The following is a 22371-nucleotide window of genomic DNA, read 5'->3' as shown; positions in this document are numbered from 1 at the left end:
ATCAGAAGGGCCAGCGAGGGGTTGTATGCATTGTATAAAAGGAGAGGTTGAGAGATTTTTTTTTTTTCAGCCTTGAGATAAATAGGCTGAGGGGAAGATCTTATTACTGTCTTCAGTCACCTAATGGGAGAGTATAGCAAAGACAGGCAGACTTTTACTGTAGGTAAAAGTGTTAGGAGAAGAAATAGAGAAAAGCTAGAACACAGGAAATTCTGGCTCAACATACAGAAAAACTTCTCCATGAGGTCAAACAGTGGGACAGGTGCTCAGAGAATTTGTGGATTCTCCATCCTTGGAGATATTCAAAACTCAATTAGACAAGACACTATTGGTTCTGCCTTAAAAGGTGAACTAAATGATCTCCAGAGGTCTCTTCTAACATAAATTATTGTATAATTTTATGATATTACACAGTTTACATACTCATTTGTATGCATCAGGAACTAAGTATGTATCTGTCTTGTAAAATAGAAATAAACTGTCCACAAATGCACAATTATACAGTTAAAAATAATTATGATATGAATAGAGTACATAAACTATACAGTAGAGTTGCCACACATATGAACTGTAATAAAGAGGGTATCCTCCAAAGAATTATTATCATAATACTTTAGGTTACTCCTCTCTAAATACCATTTGACAGATGCATCTGCTGCAGGACATTATGCCAATGTTTAAAATGTCCTACAAGTCATAAAACACTATTCAGAGTTCATTTCTAAAGAGAGTTATTTCAGCCTGAGTGTGCAGTTCTGGTTCATAGGAACCATTAAAATACACAGGGCACTGAGAGTTGAACTACTTGTGTAAATACTTGTGCCCTTATTTGCATTTTGCAACATTTAAAAGCTCCTCTTGTAAAAACAAGACCTCACTGTGCTATCTGATCTGGAAAGAGAGAGCAAACCTGGCCCAGAGCACAGCTGGGTGAAGCAGCCCAACACTGCTTCTTTTGGTACCAGAGAAACTTCCACACAACTGAGGCAAGCCCCAGATCCCATACCTGAAAAAGACTGATTTTTGAAAACAGATGACCAGGTTGTTAGTACAGAACTACTGCATCAGAAAAAAATAAATAAATAATAATCGTAAATGGAATGCAAGATTCCCCTTATATTATTCAAGGGGAATACTTCCCCAGAGGATGAAAAGTATAATGTTTGCTTGAAGGCAAACATCTGTATCATACATTTGATTATTCAAGCCCATAAATTCATTTTTTTATTCCCCCACTGTATGCACTGGGGCAGTGCATTCGCCTGGCATGCTTCCTATGTTATGCATTGTTTTCTAAGAGATGGAATCATTACTTCCAAAGCGTTATCTGCACTCAGAATTGAATCATCTGTAGCTGAACCAGTGTATATTGTTTCAGATACAATGTGCCCTTGGCACTCATCCCACAGGTCCTGGATCCAAGTCCAGAAGCAGTGGGTTCTGGGAGAATTTTAAAACCACTTTTGAACTGTTGGATGACAGACAACTAAATAAAGTTTTTAACTACATTTAGTTGAGAAGAAAAAAATCCAGGAAACATTTACATTTCTTTACTTGTAGTGTACTAGTTTGATTTGGTAAGTTATATTCCACATCAGCTTCATGCATTACCTGTACCAAGCATGCTCACCGACATCAGAAGCTCGTGCATTTTCACTATGTACTGCATATTATCTATATATTATTAATGACCATCTGAAAATAGGCATCAGGTAAAATATTTAATTGAGTTTTCTGGCAGAAGTTTCTTCACAAATAATCTTGCATTTCTATCATGTCTCTACTCTATGGGATATCTTTTTATAATAGGCCCAATAGTGAAGTTTTCCTATCCATTAAGGGGCCTAATCTTTAGCTGTTTTATGATCTACTCAATGTCTAACCAATCTGTCTGACATTTTGCAAGAGGGCAAGAAATACTCCAGAAAATGAACTTAAACAATTCAGCACTTTCTAAGAGCAAGGCTAAGGAGAATCATTTGTTTCATCCCTGTTAAATAGGCAAGAGAGAAAGAGAAGAGAAAAGAGAGGAGAAGGAGAAGGAGAAGGAGAAGGAGAAGGAGAAGGAGAAGGAGAAGGAGAAGGAGAAGGAGAAGGAGAAGGAGAAGGAGAAGGAGAAGGAGAAGGAGAAGGAGAAGGAGGAGAAGGAGAAGGAGAAGGAGAAGGAGAAGGAGAAGGAGGAGAGAAAAAGAGTGCCTATAGCACTTTGGTGTCTTGTGGCAGGAATGTGCAGTTTCATGAATGGGTGAGGAAAGACATAGAATGTGTTCAGAATAGAAACTGCCTTACCATTTTCTCCTCGTAAAGGCCAACCTTAACAAGCTAAAGCATACTTAATACATATTTCTATGTGGGAAAGGCCAAGCAAGCCCCTGGTGAGCCCTAGCAATCTCCCCTCCCACCTTCTGACTTTGCTCTCACCTCCCAAGTGCCGCCTCTCCAAAACTGGATGTACCAGCTGGGGACACCAGAGGGACGGGGTAGTATGGCTGTCACCTACAGCACCAGGGCCAACAAATTTGGCTGCACAGAAGGCCAAAGGGAGGATATTGAGGACGGCGAGGATGTGTGGCCCTGCCCTCCTCTATGGGCCCTGTGTGGAGGTGGCCTGGCTGCCTTGTAGTCAGCTTCTACTTGACAAAATGGCGAGGGGGGTAGGTTCTCTTTTTCTGGTGTTTAGGACAAAACAGGAACAAATCTACAGGTATCTCTTGGAGAACTGGGGGTGAAGTAACTCTTGGGAGCCACAGGGGAGGCAGGTGAGCAGCAGGGCTCCTGGCTCCCAGGGCGGAAGGGGTGGCAGAGCCATGATGGCACAGGGGAGAAAGGTGGCTCCTGGGACCATGGCCGCCTGGCCACTCAGCTGGGGAATGTATACTGGTTCTCAGGCAGACTGACACAGAAACGGACAGGGGATTAATCTCCTAAAACATCTCCAATGAGAGAAAAACAAAAACAAACAAACAAACAAAAAACAAAACAAAACAAAACAAAAAAAAAAAACACCCACTCCCAGCTACTTAATCTCTGGCTTTCCTCCTCCTGCTGACTGAAGACTGAGTTTTCCTCAGCAACAATAGGCAATCCTGGGACAGGCAGACCTTGCAGGTCCATACTCTGCAGCCAGGCCCCGGTGGCACCAAGATAACTACTATTCACCTTAATTAGCAACAGTGCCAGCAGCTGGGCTGAGAAGGTAGCTGTCCTGCTGCAGGGAAGGTGAAGAACTGTCACTGGGACAGCCTGGACAGGGACTCTGTGACTGGGTGGTTTGGCAGTGAGCCTGGTTTAGCAATGACAAGTCTGACAGGGAGCCAAGATGCTCAAGGAAAAGGGGTTTGTAGGGCACAAGGAGCCAGAAAAGGGACAAAGTAGGACAGGACCTTACTGTGCAAGGGTGAGAAAAGAACAGGCTAGGTGCTGAGGAATAAGGAAAGAGGAAATTACATGTGATCTGGCAAAGAAACTGTATTGAATGTATTAGCAATCAGTGGCTCTCCCTCAGGCTGAGGGGCAGGCTGGCTGGGTAAAGAAACTGAGACTGGACTAGGAAGAATGAGGAACATGGAAGGTACTAGGGACAAAGGATCAATGTGCATAGAGACAGGACTCCAACAGACGGGTTGAGACACAACAGAAATCGTATAGTGTGGGTGAAACTGAAAATACAGAATATAAAACACTTCCTTACTTAGCACACTTAGCAAACTTAGCACACAAATCCATGGGTCCTGATGGGATGCATCTGTGTATGCTAAGGGAGCTGGCAGATGTGATCACCAAACCGCTCTCTATCATCTTTGAAAGGTCCTGGAGAACGGGTGAGGTGCCTGAAGACTGGAGGATAGCCAATGTCACTCCGGTCTTCAAGAAGGGCAGGAAGGAGGATCCAGGAAACTACAGGCCAGTCAGTCTCACCTCTGTTCCTGGAAACATATTGGAGCAGCTTGTTCTGGATGCCATCTCCAAGCAACTGGAAGAGAAGAAGGTTATGAGGAGTAGTCAGCATGGATTCACTGAGGGTGAATCCATGGGTTGGGCTCAACCCATCTTGTTGCCTTCTATGATGGCATCACCAGCTGGGTAGATGGGGGAAGAGTGGTGGATGTCATCTACCTTGACTTTAGCAAGGCTTTCAATACTGTTTCCCATGACATCCTACTAGCAAAGCTGAGAAAGTGTGGGATAGATGAGTGGATGGCAAGGTAGGTTGAGAACTGGCTGACTGGCCAAGCTCAGAGGGTGGTGATCGGTGGAGCAGAGTCTGGCTGGAGGCCTGTGACTAGCGGTGTTCCCCAGAGGTCAGTGCTGGGTCCGGTCTTGTTCAACATCTTCATTGACGACCTTGATGAGAGAATAGTGTCTGCCCTCAGCAAGTACGCCGATGACACAAAGCTGGGAGGAGTGGCTGACATGCCAGAAGGCTGTGCATTCAGCAAGACCTGGACAGGCTGGAGAGATGGGCAGGAAGAAACCAAATGAGGTTTAATAAGAGCAAGTGTAGAGTCCTGCACCTGGGAAGGAACAACCAGACGGATCAGTACAGGCTGGGGGACGACCTGCTGGAGAGGAGCTCTGAGGAGAAGGACCTGGGGGTCCTGGTGGACGACAGGTTGACCATGAGCCAGCACTGTGCCCTTGTGGCCAAGAGGGCCAATGGGATCCTGGCGTGCATTAAAAGGAGCATGGCCAGCAGGTCAAGGGAGGTGATCCTCCCCCTCTACTCTGCCCTGGTCAGGCCTCACCTGGAGTACTGTGTCCAGTTCTGGGCTCCCCAGTACAAGAAAGACAGGGATCTCCTGGAAGAGTCCAGCGGAGGGCCACAAAGATGATATGGGGCCTGGAGTACCACCACTTTGAGGAAAGGCTGAGAGACCTGTGTCTGTTCAGCCTGGAGAAGAGAAGACTGAGAGGGGATCTCCTCAGTGTATATAAATATCTGATGGGTGGGGGTCAGAAGGATGTAGCCAACCTCTTCTCAGTGGTTTGTGGGGATAGGACAAGGGGCAATGGCCACAAAATGAAGCACAGGAAGTTCTGCACTGACATGCAAAAGAACTTCTTCACAGTGAGGGTGATGGAGCATTGGAACAGGCTGCCCAGGGAGGTTGTGGAGTCTCTTTTGGAGATATTCAAGGCCCATCTGGACACCTATCTGGGCAACCTGCTCTAGGGAACTTGCTTTGGCAGGGGGGTTGGACCCGATGATCTCTTGAGGTCCCTTCCAACCCCTACAGTTCTGTGATTCTGTGATTCAAAGAGAGCCCAGGTTTCCTGAATCTCAGCATTCCTCTGCTGTCCCCTGTTATCTGTGAAACCCATGGGGAAAGAGCTCCACCCATTACAAGTGTCTGTGTATTCAGAGCACGTTAAATTTTCTTTTATCAGTTGCTTTGTTCCCTTAAGTGACAAAGGTCCTTGAATTGCTTCTAAAGTTGCCAGTCCTAAAGTCACATAATGGAATTTTGTTTGTCTTTCACTGAAGTTACACTCAAAACAGTGTTAAAAGAATGCTAAGGCTGCAAAGTCAGGTTAGTTAAAAGAGTGGAAATCAGTATTATGGACATTTCTTCAATATTAATTTAGCCTCTTATTTATAGATATTATGGTACCATCCTGAATTACACAATCAGTTATTATTTCTTCCATACGCTTGCAGCCCCTGCAGATGAGTCAGGTCTGTATGTCAGATGACAACACTGCTTTGCATCAAACAGGGAAAGAAAACTTATGATATTAAAGTTAAGGCAGTCAACACTACTCAGGAGGTAGGTTTAGTCTCTTCAGCTATCTTAGTGTTCCTGTGCTAATCTCGAAAAACCACTTCAACAAAAAAGTTTGTTGTAATGAGTAGTATTTTGTTCTTTGTTACCAGGGTACAAAGTTTGAGGATCCAAATCTGATTTGGAGAAATACTTAATGTTGCCAGCTACCACTGAAGTCAGTGGAAACTGTGCTTTGAATATTTAAGGCACTCTAAAATGCAAGGAAGTAGAAGAAAACAGATTCTAGTCACCTATACCTAGGCACCAAAATTAATAAATATTTTTGATGCCTCATTGGGGGCTTGGAGACAGCAAAATAAAAGAATGAAAACTGATTACAGGAATTTCTTACAGTAGTGAATAAACTCAAGTAAAATTTGAAAACTCAAAAGTAACTTATTAGCTGTTCTAGTTCTGTATGAAGCAGGACTTTCATATTATACCTTTTCAAGAATTTATTTGTTACATAGAATTCATATGGATAAAACTAAGGCCTGAAGACTTTGTTATGATAATCCTGCCTGAATGTCCTGTTTCTGTGTTATAGTATCTACAGGTTTCTGTGTGAAGGCCCAGATTCTCAAATGAAAAAATGGAGATGAGCATCCAAATATCCCTGACTCATAGGCCTGTATCTGCCTTTTAACAGATGAAGACCTTAGTCTTTATTGGAACGAGATGACACATTACAGCAAAACACATTGTTACATCATGGATTTAAATGAGATTTTTAACTGAGATATCTCACGCCAAAAATTATATATGACACGTTTCTCATATGTTGGTGATGGTAATCCAAGCAAATGTAACAGCAGGGTGGTGGATTCTTCATTTTGTTTAAATCCTTCATTTTCTTTAGGTATAGTACAGAGTATAAGGCATGGCAGCTGGCTGGATACAAAGAACTTTGCTTCTTAAATAAGATTTGGCTTGCATTCCTGGACTAAAGTGCTACATTTGCAGTTTCCCTATAGACTCTGTCATGACTGCACAGGAATTAGGAATATAGACAACTGCAGCTATACCCGCAAATTAGGAGCTAGGCCTAACTATTTGGACAAAATTTGATTATTTGCAACTTCCTAGCCTTCTCTCTGGCCAGTGTTTACAGTAACACGCTTGTTTTAAACCCATTCTTTCAAGTCTCCATGTCTTCTTTCATTTTACCTTTTTTTCTTGCATTGTCTTCTATTTGGTTTTGGTTTTCCTACTTTATTACAATTCTGTCTCTCCTTAGCAAGAGCTTTTCTCCCTTTCACACTGCACTGCTTCATGCATTGTCACAATTCAGAAATTATATGGGCCTTGTGACAGGGCTCCTTTGTTTTTTTCCTGGAAAGGTGCAAAAGGCCACCTGTGTTATAAAAGGACATTCCAGTCAGTTACACTCCCCAGTTTTCAAATATTCAGTCTATGTTATAAATAGTTCAAGGTCAGAAAGACTGCAACTAACAGAGCTAATTTCCCTCACCATTTACCTTTTTTTTTTTTTTTTTTTTTTAAATGTATTTTTCCATATTTGACTTCACTGAAATGATTATACTCTCACTAATGCTGATGTTACTGTACTCTAGAAAATGGATTTTCTCTTTTAATTTGTTATTGGAAAAAAAAAAAAAGCCATGGTAAATGAATTTAACAGGTTGTGTTTGATCCTAAAAGGGGTGAGATTGTATCCTGTATTCACTGTAAAGTCAAATCTATTATTAAAATCTTTTACTATTAAAGCTTATACTGCTATTCAACACAGACTTCAACAGTTTTTTCCCCAGGAAGATGCAGCTTGTCATTTTTTCCCTGTGTCACTGAAAGCATGGGACAGCATTAGCAAATTATGTACACGGAAGAACTGACAATGTGAGAGAGGTAGGTGGAAAGTAATGCAAAACTTGCATGTAGCTATGCTCTATTAAGTAAGAGTTCTCTGCAGACAACAAAGGAAAGCTTTGTAAGCATCTGTCACTGAGGATGCGCTTATCACTTGGCAATTTTAAAAGCAAACTCAAATGTGCACTTGCATTTACATACTGGGTTATTTCAAAGATCTTGTCACTAGATCTTGCAGGTCTTATGCACATACAATTCTGGAAGTAACAATTTAAAGGTTGCCTTAGAAAATTCATTTCTATATTCAATCATAGTTAAACTCCAAGTGAACTGACACTGGCTTTTGAAAACATACTTTGAATTTCTGATAGTATCTTTCTTCTTCAAAGCATTTTACAAGCTCTTCTGTTTACAAAGATGACAAACTAGTAAGATCCAGCCAGCTCTGAGTTAGAAAAGACTAATCAACTATCAGGGAGTAACTAGCCACTCCATTGTGCATGTTGAAGGAATTTTATCTCAATCAACAGGGGCATATGGGCTTCCTGTTATGAATAAACTTAAGAAACGAGTTGGTCGGTGTCTTAAAGATACTTCTCAGCAAGCTCAATAAATTTTAATTGAGAGTTTTACTTGTTTTCTTTTAAATCAGAAGAATCTGGCATAATATAAGCAAGGATTTATTTTATCATAACTTATTAAACAGCAAGATGTCAAAAGTAAATCAACATTACATCTCATTGCATAGAAACACAGCTGAATAACCAGACCCATTGCCTCTTCTAGCCAAAAACAACCAGCTGCATTGCTTATCCTGATTACATCAATTTAAGCAGTATTTCCAAAAGCAGCAAGAAAGCCCAAAATAAGCAATTGAATGAAAATATTGTTTGGTACATTTGGATAAACATATGAATTTACTGTAATAGGAGAGATAGATCTTAGATTGAATCAAGTGGTAAGCTTCTGTAGCTATTTAATTTAAAACATATTCTACCTGTCACTGAGTTTCTCAGTTACAGTGACACCACTCACCTTTCTTTGTTGCTTCCTGGAAGAAAATCCTTCCAATTTGAGAGTTTAAGTTTCAACACACTTTATCATTCTTTTTTAACTGTGACGTTTGTTACCAACTTTATGCCAGTATTCTTGCAACAGTGTTTGCTTGTCTCTGCCATAAGGGAAAGGAAATGTAATGAAAAATGTAATGAAAAAATAATACACTGTTGTCTCCTTGTAGGTTTGGAAAACTATACAAAAGCTCCTTTTTATTTTATTTTATCTGGATATATGTGGACTGTATTTAATTGGAAAGTATTGATATTCTTTGTCCTTAGTGACTTTTGCAACCACTTGTAAGTGAAATCTAGAGCTTATATAATTTATTATTGTTGTGATTACTGCTGCTGTTTTTAAATAATAGTTATTGTAGTCTAAGAATATAAAAGGGGCAAGACTTACAGGAAAAGGTAATAACATTTTTGAGATTAATTCGCACAGACTAAAAAATGGAAAAAACTTTTAAGAGCTTTTCTTCACAAATATTTCCTCTCATATTACTTTTTCCATTAATGTGAAACAAAGAAGAATATTAAGTATTGTAAATCAACAGGTGGTTTGACCTTGAGTCTCAAGCTCTGGAAAATATTTAGCAATATGACTCCTATCCACAGCTAGCAAAATATTCAAAGATATTCAGCAAATTATTTAGTAATACATTCCTACTTTATTGCAAGGCAGTGTCAAATAGCATTCCAAGCACAATGATGCTGGGTTTCACACTGGGGTCTCTGAGCAGAATATCACCTGTTTGTTTGGTTTTTTTTCTTAAACACAAGATCATTGACTTTCAATATTTCATCTAAATACCATCATGTTAAAATTCCTTTCTGACTGGCAATAGTGAATGGTGAGAGGCAAAATAGCTAGAAGGGTTGTAGGGCTCCTTTAACTCACTCAATCTTAAATTTTCAGGTTGGGCTATGGGTTAGACTGTATTCTTTCTTCTCCCTTTCTGTTCTCTCTGATCCTATATTCTATCTTTCTTATCACTACGAACGTGCTTCTCCAAATGTTTGTTAAGACTTTCTATGGACAGTGCAATATAGTAACAATAAAATATGACTAAGTGAGAAATGACGTCTAGGGAAGATTACATTAATATTTCATGAGGACACAGTGTTCTTATGCAAACTAAGAGTAAAGTCAGTGGGGTAAACACAGATATTCTTGCCAAAAGTATCACAGGCTATGGAGTATAAACAGTGTGGGTTTTCTTATTGTTTCTTTGTTTCATCTGTAAAACTGGCCATCCTTACCAAAATTCTTCCTAAATCTACATCAGAATATCAATACAACACTGATATTTGACAGATGAAAGAGAATGTTCATATACTATCATACAGGCATACAGCTCCCCTGAATCCTGACTGTACTCCACAGGCATACAGCTCCCCTGAATCCTGACTGTACTCCAAAACCATAGGACTACAGGAAAAAAAAAATCTACACCCTATGTTTAGGAAGCTTCTTCTCATAAGTACTTCAAGACTTCAGAAGTCCATTAAACTGGTTTCACAGGTATCCCTGAAAAGTCCTGTTAAGAAATTAGAGTTAGAAAATGACATGTTTTCAACACAGTTCAAACTGGAATTTGGGGGTACAATTTGGGCTCAAAGTACCCCTAGGTGCAACATGCAGCAGTGCAAATAAAGCTGGGCACTGCTGCTAGAAAATATGGTGGAACTGAGGTAAATATTGTTAATCAAACACCATAATAAGTCATGGTGAAGGAACATTGAGTTTTTAGGCTTCGAGAGATTAAAAGTTAAAAAAAAAAAAAAAGTAATTTGAAGAGGAGGAGAGCTTTAGCTATTGGCTTTTGAATGTGCCTAGCTAAGGCAAGCTAGCTGTATTTGAACAACACCCAGTGTTGCTGTCCCTGCAGATAACATATTCCACCTGCTGCCAGCACATCACAGAATCAAGCCTATCCCTGATCAGATCTGCTGAAGGTAATTCTGACGTGTCTTTTTTTTTTTTTTTTTTTTTTTCTGTTTTGCTTTCTCATCACCCTAATACATTTCAGTGTTAGTAGGGACCGCGCCGGGCCGGCCCCTCGCTGCCGCGGCGGCTGTTTCCCAACCGGCGGGTGAAACTTCGGCAGAGCCCGGCCCTGAGGGCACGGGGCCGGGCGGGGCGGTGCCACGGCCGTAATGGCGGCAGAGAGCCGGTAACGGCAGGTAAGGGCCCGGCCCGGCCCGGCCAGGCCGTTAAAGCCGCCGTTCCGCGTCCGGCTCCGTGTTTGGCTCCGCCTCTGCCTGCGGGGCTGGCCGAGGGGCGGCGGCGGTGGCGGGAGCCGGCGGGTGGAGGAGCCGCGTCCGTTCAGCTGCGGTTCGTAACACGGCGGGGGGAGGGCGGCCGCTAGCTCGTCCCCGAGCTGCCTCAGGAAGCCTCAGCCGGGTAAAAGCCACTACTAAGGTCTAAAGCACCAGGTGGTGATAGCATTTTGTTCGTTTGGGCAAGTTAATGGTGTTGTTGTTAAAGTTTTTTTTTTTTTTCCTTTTTTTTTTCTTTTTCTTTTTTTTTTTTTTTCTTCTCCCAAATGCTTCAATGAAACAGTCTCTTTTCTAAGTAAATGAGTCCCATTTCCCTCATGAGGGGTTTTTGCATTGGGAACTCATACATTTTCTGTAGAGAAAGGTATTTTGTTCTCCAGATCTTTGAGTATTTTGCTCGAGATTGCTTATTCTACGTATTAAGCATGGTAGTGTTCTTTAGCTTATAGTATAGTGCTTTTATAGGATGCTGTTTGCAAATGGAGTGTGGAGAAAATAACTGTCACAAGAAAAGATTTTTCTACTTGAAAAGAATCCTTGGATGCTTTCCTCAGAAACGTTGATGTCTGCATGTCCGATGATCTGCAGGCTTAGGCCTCCTGCTTCCAAATTAGCTTTCATCAGGTGAGCTTTGGAGTTGGCAAGCTGTAGGAAGCACAGGGTCTGGTAGGGTGCTTTTCTGGGGATTTAGGGTCTGCAGTCTTGGCGGCCACAAACTAAGGTGGGTTTCAAAGCCAAACGAAAGTATGTCCTTATAAAAACAAACCTAAGAATTAATATAATTAAACTTGGTGATTTCTAAGTTTTGATACTGTAGCCAAAGTCTCTTGTCAACATTATTCTTATGCTTTAGATTGAAATTGGCTTGAGAAGATTGTTGGAGAGAGACAGACTAAAAGAAAGTTTTCTATACTTAAAGATTGTTATAGAAAGATGACATCTTGGACCTTAGCCCGATGAATGAGCTTCTTGAGAGGAGGAGTAGTTTTACAGTAGCTTGCTAATCGTGTGTTGGAAGCCACAGAGACAAATAAGGATCTGCCCAATATGAACGTCATGGTGGGGAGAGATGCAGGGTTATCTGCCTAAATGCTGTTAACTTGTGAAACGAATTAGATCAGATTCCTGATTATTTAGGTACTGTTTTTCTTTTTTTTTTTTTTTTTTTTTCCTCTATCTGATGTGTTGCGTTTATAACGTGAAGCCCTGAGCAAATGTTTCTGTGGTCTTATGGACTTCAGAGTATGAGACACAATTGCAATGTTGATGATAACAGTAAAAGCCTAGAATAACTCCAGAGTGTCTTAATTCTAGATTTACAGTTGGTAGCAGAGTTTCTCTTCATTTTAACTATGCATTTTTCAATAAAGAGCTCAAACTGGTTCTGCCTTTGAAACATATCATAGAGCTTCAAAGAACTAGAAGGTAGAATTAGGAATTTCATTTAATGTCTGACTTACAGAGAACCCATTGCTGAGATCCTTGTGCAGGGTTCTGTTTCTTCTGGGTCAGTTAGCGTGAATAATGCATACAAGATGAAAACTTACAGGGGTTTGCAGTGTGAATTGTAGTTGCCTGCTTAATATTTGTGACTTTGCTTATGTATATGGCATGTGTTAAACAAAATGTACCATAGAAATAGGAGTTACTAATAGCCTTTACTAGAGGGAGACTAATTAAAACTATAAATGCTGAACTTCTCATCTGAAAAGTATGTTTTTTTTTTTTTTTATTTTTTTATTTGTTGTGTCTATAATGTTAGTGTTTTGATTGTGTAATTTAATTTACGGTAATAAAAATGTAGTACTTGTTTTAGGCTGCACTGAGTTGTTCAGAACATGCAGAACTCTAAAATCTGAATGTGTAGCTGCTGTTCTAGAAGTACCTGATGAGATCTTTCAGGTTCCTGTGGAAAACTGGCTTTGTAGGTGTTTTTTTTTTTTATTTTTTTAATGAAATGTTGAACTTAATATTTTGTCTATCAGCTTGGTTTTGGGAAAAGAATTTTCGCTCTCAAGAACATTTTTCATTTCTTTAATAGGAAAGTAGGAGACCGCATGCACAAATACCATTACAGAGGGATCCTGTAGTAGTTTGATTTTTGGTATAAGATTTGTGTCTATAATTTTGAAAGTATAATGCTTTTTATATTTTGTTCTTTCTTTGGCTTATATTGTCTAAAAAGTGCACTTTTCTGCTCTGCATTCCATAATCTGCTGAAACTGTAATGAATGAATTGCTGTTTGTTTAGATTTTCAGAAACTTACATGGTTGTTTGCAAACAGAAATGATGCCTAAGTTTTGTAGAAGTTAAACTAAAAAAAAATAATAAATAATTTGGAACAGTTATCTGACAATTCTGGGACAAGGATCTTGACTGGATGCTAGTTCAAGTGATAGTATAGAAGATACAGAAAGAAGTTTCTATTTAAAAATCCTTCTGAGGGGGGGGGAAAATCTTCTTTATATTTTGGTGTGGTAGGGTAATTAATAATAATTACAAATTAAGTCTTGATTATTCAATCATTGCTTTTTTTTTTTTTTTTTTTTTTTAGCAGTTAGGTCTTCTATGATCAAGAATGTGTGTGCATTTACTTATTTTTAAGAAAAGCATTCTTTTACTTGAAATGAATTAACATTTTTGTGGTTATGATAAACTTTAACTGAAATGCACCTGTATCTAAATTCAAGATGTGTTAAAAGCTCCGTCTCCATTAGCATCAAAATACCTACTGGCTGAGCTAACATGGAACTGTGGCAGTTCGTCTTGCTTAACTGGGACATGATATAGAGATTATTATTATTATTTTTTTAATAATTTTAAATACTTGATAAAAATAAACAGAAATGCTGACTAATGCTGTTCTAAGGTAGCTGCATTAGAGTTATTTTACTTTTTCTTTTACTAGGGCTCAGAGATGGATTCTTGGAAAGGTCAACAATTAGAAGTGAGCAAAAATCCAGGTAACTAGTGTTGCAGGAGACTAGTTATTCTGCAAAACTATTAATGAAAATCTGAAACATAATGGAAATACATTATTGAAAGTCAAGTATGAGAACAACATCATACTTGACAACTTGAATGATCTTCAAAAACTTAGTTTCTCCTCTAACCATGTGCTTCTTATTTGCTAATTTGTTCTTGGGGCATGAATAATATGCTTGCTGAGTAGAAAACAATTCCTGCTCAATGTAGCAGGAAGACAAGGGGGTTATCAACAACATTTTCTTTGTATGGCTTTAGCTACAAGCATACCATTATGAACAGGATTATTAATTTCTTTGCCTGAGGCCATTTCAAATTAAATGTTTCAGTTTTAGTTAGGTTTCAGGTGATTGTGAAATAAGAGTATTGAAGAACTGTGATACTGGATTAACAGTAATTAACCTGTAGAGGTAGGTTGAAAGTCAAGGGAATGTTGTTTTTTATTACTGAAATCTTTGTTGTCTACAGTGATTTAAATGTCTTTACACTTCTTTGCAGAGTAATGGTGGAAAGAATAATTGGTGAGGAAACATCAGTTCTTTTACACTGGCTTGGTGCTAAAATAACATATTTGGAATAAGGGTTAAATGGAATTATTTTCGTATAAACATCAGGATTATTACTGAAACACAGCAGACTCTCGTGGTAGTTTCTCTGCTGTCTTGGTCAGTGAATACTGGGATAACTCTCAAAGGTGCATTTGGCTGTAACCTGTAGCATCAGAACAGGGGGCTAGATAAACCCTTGGTCTGAACAAGCATGACTGTTCTTATGTTTGTGTGTCCTAACGTGAGAATAAGTGGGAATAAATACACTGCTTTTTTTTTTTTTTTTTTTTTTGCTAGATAAAAACAAGTTTTTTTTGAAATAGTAGAACCTTCCCATTTCTAATAGTTCTAATTACTTTCTGTCTTGTGCATTAAATAAATGATTGGGCAGTCCTCTGACTGCTTTTTCAAAATTTCGTTTGAAATGGTGTCTGGCTAGCCCAGTGAACTGAAAATTGTTAGTCAACTGTTTTGGGTCTCAAAAGTATTAGTGATTTAAAGTTGCTGTCATCTTACGGCTTTTATTATGCATGTTAACGTGGGGGGAGAAGTCCATTTTAGCTTTGGGGAAGATTGTTAACTGCTGCCATGCTTCTGCACAGAAAAGGAGGACTCACTTCCTTCTGGGTGTTCAATATTTTGCACAAGTGTTAATATTTCATACAAACTTCTTGAGTGACAGGAAATCTTCAGACAAGTTAGAAATAGAAAATGTGCTAAACTGCAGAAAATGATCTGTGTTTTTTGTTTGCTTCTTTTGAGAAAATTCTTAAGAAGCCTAATAACAAAGCAGCCTCGGGACCTTCTTCTTGTAATTGGAACTGGAGTAAGTGCTGCTGTTGCACCAGGAATCCCAGCGCTGTGCTCCTGGAGAAGCTGCATCGAGGCTGTAATTGAAGCAGCAGAACAGTTGAAGGTGCTGCATCCAGGAGACGTGGCTGAATTTCGTAAAAAAGTGATCAAAGATAGAGACCTGCTTGTGGTTTGCACATGATCTCATCAGGAAAATGTCACCAGTGAGTGTTTTTATAACATATGCTGACTTCTGGAATTATACATTTTTACTTTGTCACCAACTAAAATTTTTGCCTGTTTGCCAAAACTCAAATTTTACTGTTTAAAATTGAAATTCCTGGGGCGCAATAACCTCAAGCAGAGCTACAGACTGGGAGAGGAATGGTTGGAAAGCTGCCAGGCAGAGAAGGACCTGGGAGTGATGGTTGATAGTCGGCTGAATATGAGCCAGCAGTGTGCTCAGGTGGCCAAGAAGGCCAACGGCATCCTGGCTTGTATTAGGAACAGTGTGACCAGCAGGGCTAGGGAGGTGATCGTCCCCCTGTACTCAGCTCTGGTGAGGCTGCACCTCGAGTACTGTGTTCAGTTTTGGGCCCCTCGCTACAAGAAGGACATCGAGGTGCTTGAGCGGGTGCAGAGAAGGGCGACGAAGCTGGTGAGGGGCCTGGAGAACAAGTCCTACGAGGAGCGGCTGAGGGAGCTGGGCTTGTTCAGCCTGGAGAAGAGGAGGCTCAGGGGTGACCTTATCGCTCTTTTTAGGTACCTCAAGGGAGGCTGTAGCGAGGTGGGGGTTGGTCTGTTCTCCCACGTGCCTGGTGACAGGACGAGGGGGAATGGGTTTAAGTTGAGCCAGGGGAGTTTTAGGTTAGATGTTAGGAAGAACTTCTTCACTGAAAGGGTTGTGAGGCACTGGAACAGGCTGCCCAGGGAAGTGGTGGAGTCACCATCCCTGGAAGTCTTCAAAAGACGTTTAGATGTAGAGCTTAGGGATATGGTTTAGTGGAGGGCTGTTAGCGTTAGGTTGGAGGTTGGACTCGATGACCTTGAGGTCTCTTCCAACCTAGGAAATTCTGTGATTCTGTGAAATTTTGCTCATACTCATATAGTAAACTGAACATGTGGAGAGGCTTAAAAACAAAACAAACAAAAATAACAACAACAAAACACCTGTGTTTTAGTGTAAGTAAGCTTTCATCATAATTAATGCAAGCAAGAATCTTGACTATTAAATATTCTCCATAATGTTGCCTGCCATTGAAAGAGGAACTTACAGCTCTGCTTGCTAAAGGTAGCGAGACCGTGAAAATACAGGTAGACTTAGACCCCATTGACAGCTTTAGATCACACAAACTGAACTGCTGTAGCTCACACTTCACTGAAGTCAGTCCATACATGCCTGGGTTCTCAGCCTTTGATTCTAGGCCCCAGAGGTTTTCAGATTGTGTATTAATAGGTTTGCCAAGTCTTTGCCAATTAGTGACATACAAGCAGAGTGATGTAAATGTGATGTTCTGCAACAGGTGGTGAGGATTACAAGCTTCTCTACAGGTGAAGTATAATAGTAACCTCCCTTTTGGGAGGAGTCTGTTAGGCTTTGCAGCAAATTTAATGTTTAAGAAATTCTTTCACAATTGGGAAGCAAAAATACAAACAAAACCACAAAACAACCCACACCCTCTAGTAGTATATCACAAACTTCACATCTAGGGAATGATAATTTTAGTACACTAGCTGATCTTCAAAGCAGTAAAAGCATATTGAGAAAGATGAGGTTTCCATGTAGGTAGGCAGTAACTGCTTGAGGTGTAGACATTTGTTCTGTGTTTATTGAATATGAAGTCTGTACATTTTATAGAATTGATGTATGGTCGTGTCTGTCCCAGCAGGTACTCAGGGCAAAAAAAAAAAAAAAAAAAGTGCTTTTAGGACAGCAGACCTTCATGTTTATTGTCGCCTTTTTTTTTTTTTTTTTTTTTTTTACAGTGAGGATTTAACTGTAGCAAAACAATTTGGTTTTACTGTAGCTACATTACAAACTTCCTTGAGCAAACTACAGTATTACTTTTAAGTGGTATAAAGTGGAGGCAAGAGCACCTGAATAATTTGTGATTATTTCTGATTTTTTTTGTACATTCTAACATTTATGCTTTATATGCTGTGCAAGTTCCTAGGTTATTACACCTATTTCTCTTTTAAAGAAATGCTTTGGAATTAAGTAAATATGGGTTTTCTGTTAGAGGTATTCATGTCACACGTCCTACTTATGAAGTGTTCATCTTTATTTTATTTTTATTTTTTTTTCCTTCTTCAGCGTACTGGGGATACAAAGCCCAACTTCTTCCAGGATTGCTTAATGGAGGTGTTTGATAACTTAGAACAACACATTCAGAACCCTGTTGTTCTGCAAGCAATCCTGAGACTAATGGAGAGAGGCACAATGGTTCTGACTACAAATTATGACAATTTACTTGAAATATTTGGTCATCAACAGGGTAAACCTATGGAGTCTTTGGACTTGAAAGATAAGGATAAGGTATGACTTAAAAGAGAAGGCAGCTCTGAGTCTTCATTGACAGATTGTTTTCCTGTGTAAAGCCTGTTAAGGCTAAAACTTCTTAATTGTTAAAGCATACTTTTAAGTTAACAGCTGATGCACTAACATTTATTTTCAGTATTTGTTTATTCTGAATAATCTGATAACAAATCACCAAATGACATTTCAGCAGCACGTTTATTAACCGCTCCCTACATTCCCTGGAAAAATAAAAACTGATAACTTTCATGAAATAATTGTAACAATCACAAATAAGATTTCACCTAGCTGATAATTAATTTGCTTTTCATGTATTTTCTGTCAGCATTGCTGGAATTTGCTTGTTGGTTGAATGCTTGTTTGGACTGAAAAGCTGCAACTATCTTCAGTATCAGTAATCACCTCTTTGTAATTTAAAATAAGCTTAGGGATGAAATTAAACTCTTGCTGCAGGAAAAATGCAGAAGTTACTTCTGCTTTAAGTGGGTTTAGATGTTAGGACAGTTGTATATTTTTGCAATATCTTACTATAGTAGACGTAATGTTTAATTTTCTTTAGGTTCTTCAGTGGGCAAGAGGTCATATAAAATATGGAGTTCTTCATATTCATGGCTTGTATATGGATCCTTGTGGAATGGTGCTAGATCCTTCAGGATATAAGGACGTTACTCAAGATCCTGAAGTCATGGTTTGTGTGATCTTTAAAATACTTACCGTGTGTTTCCAAATTATTTTGTTTTTGTCATTTCATACACATTACCTTAGCCTATATGATCCAACAAAACCCTAGCTTAAATAATTGGGACACAGAAAAATGACATTATTCAGAAAGCCAGTTATGTTCTTAGGGCAGTGTATGCCCCTGTATACTGCTTCTTTGCAAGTCACAATTAAAAACCCCAGTTGTATGTCATAGTTCTAAAGCTAGTTCTAAAGCTCTTTGAATTTATCTTAAGGAAGAACACCAGACCCAGAATATCAGACAACATTGCAATAATTCTTTACCATATTTTACCATGTGGTAGCTTGGGTTCATTTTTTAGGGGCATAAGCTATAACTAGGTCCAGATCTTGGATCCTTAATGCTGTGTTACATGTTTGGAGAAATAAAACATTTGGTAAAGAATATTAATTTTCTGTACTTACTGATTGACCTATCAGGAGTCTAATATTCTATAATTATTATTCTTTCTGTTTAAAATGTCCTTACTGGAAATATTTATATGTACATAATTTTCTATGGTAACTTTTGATTTTGAGGATTTATTGTTTTGTAGAGACAGTGCTTATGAAATGTCAGTTTGCTGCAATCCTAAAATATATACTTAATTCAGTTCAATAGTGATAGATGCTCTGCTTCTCCTTTTATGCCTGATGCATTTTAAAAGCTCTTACTTTGATCTTTTGGCTGTCCAAATAAATGTAGCTCTTCTGTTTTTATATTTCTGAACAGGAAGTTATCCAAAATTTGTATCAAACAAAGTCTTTTTTGTTTTTGGGCTGTGGAGAGACTCTACGTGATCAGATATTCCAAGCTCTTTTTCTTTATACTGTAAAGAATAAGGTGGATTTAGAACATTACATGCTGGTGCTTAAAGAAAACGAAGAGCACTTTTTTAAGCTCCAGGCAGATATGCTTCTGAATGGAATAAAAGTAGTATCTTATGGGGACTGCTTTAAATAATTCCCAGAGTATGTACAAGATCTGACTACTCAAATCTGCAAGCACAGAAGTCCAGGTAATGTATTAATTCAGAAAATTTAGAGTAGGTACAGTTATCTGAACAGTTAGGCTAAAATGATGACAGTGTGTGTCACTAGCACTAGGCCTGTGGAACATCTCCATTTATTATTGACTTGTAGAACTGAAACACATGCCAAAGTTGTAACCACATTTATTTCTGTAAGTTCTTTTTGTCTATTTGTAGTATTTGGTTAAGATACTCGCTCTCATGTTTGTTTGTTTATTGGTCTGGACTATTCTTGTATATTGAGTATTACATTATATGTGTCATAGTAGTAAAAGATAATTAAAAAATATGTAATAATTGGTGGGATAAACTGACCCAAAATTCATGATTATGCTTAAAGTGGGAAACTAAATGAGAAAAGGATGTAAACAGTACACCCAGTAGCATTTAGCTTAACACAGTTAGGACTGTGTTAGAGTACCTGAGTGTAAGCATAGTCTTTTGTGAAAGAAAAGTAGGAACTGTGGAATAATATTCCACTTTTTGACAGTAAATGATGTTCTGTAGAGTGTATTTTATGCTAGAATGGGAAATAATTCAATACCTTTGCAGAAGGTAACAGCTATGCATAGACAAGATAAGTTTTACCAAGTAGATCCTTCTACCCACTTTTTTTTTTTCTTTTCCCTTGCATCCTGTGGTCTCTCATCTCTTAAAATCTCTAAGCCATAACAATAAAGAGCCTTTAGTATAAAACAGTAGAAAAAGAGCAATTTGAAGGAAAGGAGAGAGATTTCTTTACCATTTTCCAAACAAGGACAGTTCTACTATGGCTTATTCAGACAGCTGGGGAAAATAACCTTGGGAAGAATCTCATTTCAAAAATCTTATTTATCATGTCAGCGAAACTGCTTTGTCTACAGTTATTGCAAAGTGGTGCATAGCAGGTATCTTGTCCTTGCTCTCTACAAAAGAAGATCACAGGTAAAAGCCCAAACTATGTAATGGTTTCTGTAAGTGCATTTAGACTGGCTTTCTGTAAGTCCATTTAGACTGGCTTAGATTTTTCTGACCATGAAAGCTAGAAAAGTATTATAGCATCTAGGTTTTGGAAGGTCTGTCTGCAGTGTAGACACTGAAAAATACATTGGGGTGGAATGTCAGACACTAAAATAGCCTTAGCCTGCTAGTTTGTTTGGTCTTTGCCACGCTAATGTTGATTGTTATGCATATACTTTCATAGTCTGAGAAGTATCTAGAGTATGCGGAATCCAGACTATCCAATATATTGCACAGCAGCCATTGAGCTCAAAACAGGGTGAGAAATATATGTAACTGAACTCTAAATATGAAATAAAAAGGGTGATTATTGTTGGAAATGACTGCAAGATCAGACCATAATGCTGCCCTTTTCATTCAGTGGGATTACTGATTGGCATACTACTTCCAAGAAGAGGGACCTCTGACTTCTAACTCTTGTTGTTCTTATTTACAAGTCCCCAACGGACTTATTTACAAGGATCCCAAAGAAAACTGATTTTAGATGTAACTACTCCCTGTGGTACCCAACTGCCAGGTTTCATTATTTTCACTTTTGCTTTATAACAGACCTTGACAATATATTATTTTGTTATTGTTTCAGGGCTTATTCTGCAGAGAACTCTTTTCTTTCCCCTACTCATGAACTTTCAGTGATTTCTTACTGCCCATAAAAGTATTTCTTCCTTTTTTTGTGTTTTTATTTTAAACCGGGGTTCTTATGCAAAATCTATTTTTAAAAATAGCACAAGAAACTTGTCAGGCTATATGAAAGAAATATAACTTTGGTATTTTGGGGCATTACCTTAAAGGTGCAATATCTGGATGCTAACTTGTGCTGTTGCTGTGTCTCACCCTCCTCTAGATGCTGATTGAGTGGACAGCACAACGCTGTTGGATAAACAGTGTTCTTCTTTTCACAAAGTTTCATTATCTACCAGAGATACAAAAATAAGTCTGTAACTTACAATGTAATCAAATGACAACTGTGTAGTTCTCTGATTTAGTTGTAAAAGTCTACTTAACGGATTATTTCTCTTCTTTCCATATAGTAGCAGGTAACTGCTGGGTGTCATCAGTCAGTAAAATGACAAACTCCAGCAAACATATCAAAAACATATCATATTAGCGCTGATCAAATTAAGATATTAACATCAATGAGTTTTGGCTTAAATTTCCAAATGTAGATTCTCTCTTTTTAAAGATGACATTCATGTAAGGTATGTAATACCAAAGGTGAATTTTTGAAGTGTTGTACAATTATCTTTGTGATCCTTTGTGAAGATGGATCACAGGGAAGTTCCACACCAACATGCGAAAGAACTTTATCATAAGGGTGACAGAGCACTGGAACAGGCTGTCCAGGGAGGTTGTGGAGTCTCCTTTTCTGGAGATATTCAAGGCCCATCTGGATGCCTACCTGGGCAGCCTGCTCTAAGGAACCTGCTTTGGCAGCGGGATAGGACTTGATCTCTTCCAACCCCTACAATTCTGTGATCCCTCTGAAGCAGAGCAATAATACATTCACTTTTTTATTTTTTGTATAAAATAGCAAAGTATCCCTTTGAAACAACACTTCAACTTAAAAACATAGCAAAAACATAGCATTTCTAAAATCTTTGTGCTGCTGCAGCAAGTGTCAGGATTACAATGGATCAAAATTGTATAGAAGTATCACTTCATTATTGTATGTTAAGGGTCTTCTGCATTGCAGGAGATGAAAAACCCCACTCTTCCACAACCAAAAAATTATGCAAGGCCCAAGATATTTATGGGCAGGTGTAATAGATTAATTTTGGAATTTGATTTTACGCATATCCCTCTTTGAGATGAGGTCATAAATCCCTTTT

General features: G+C 38.8%; 1 protein-coding gene across 1 annotated transcript; it reads left to right on the top strand.

Annotated features, from left to right (window-relative positions):
• The first annotated feature begins 5690 nt into the window (after positions 1-5690).
• FAM118A (family with sequence similarity 118 member A) lies at positions 5691-21244 on the top strand. Its single transcript, XM_032186191.1, is given in 8 exon segments — positions 5691-5768; positions 10690-10834; positions 13840-13894; positions 15227-15449; positions 15451-15480; positions 17571-17792; positions 18352-18480; positions 19246-21244. Coding segments are annotated over 8 exon segments (1113 nt in total). The 3' UTR covers positions 19477-21244.
• Positions 21245-22371: the final 1127 nt, after the last annotated feature.

Source organism: Aythya fuligula, chromosome 1 (genome assembly GCF_009819795.1).
Source record: "Aythya fuligula isolate bAytFul2 chromosome 1, bAytFul2.pri, whole genome shotgun sequence".
Lineage (NCBI taxonomy): Eukaryota > Metazoa > Chordata > Aves > Anseriformes > Anatidae > Aythya > Aythya fuligula.
The sequence above is the reverse complement of the archived record's forward strand: the minus strand, read 5'-3'. Positions and strand labels throughout refer to the sequence as shown.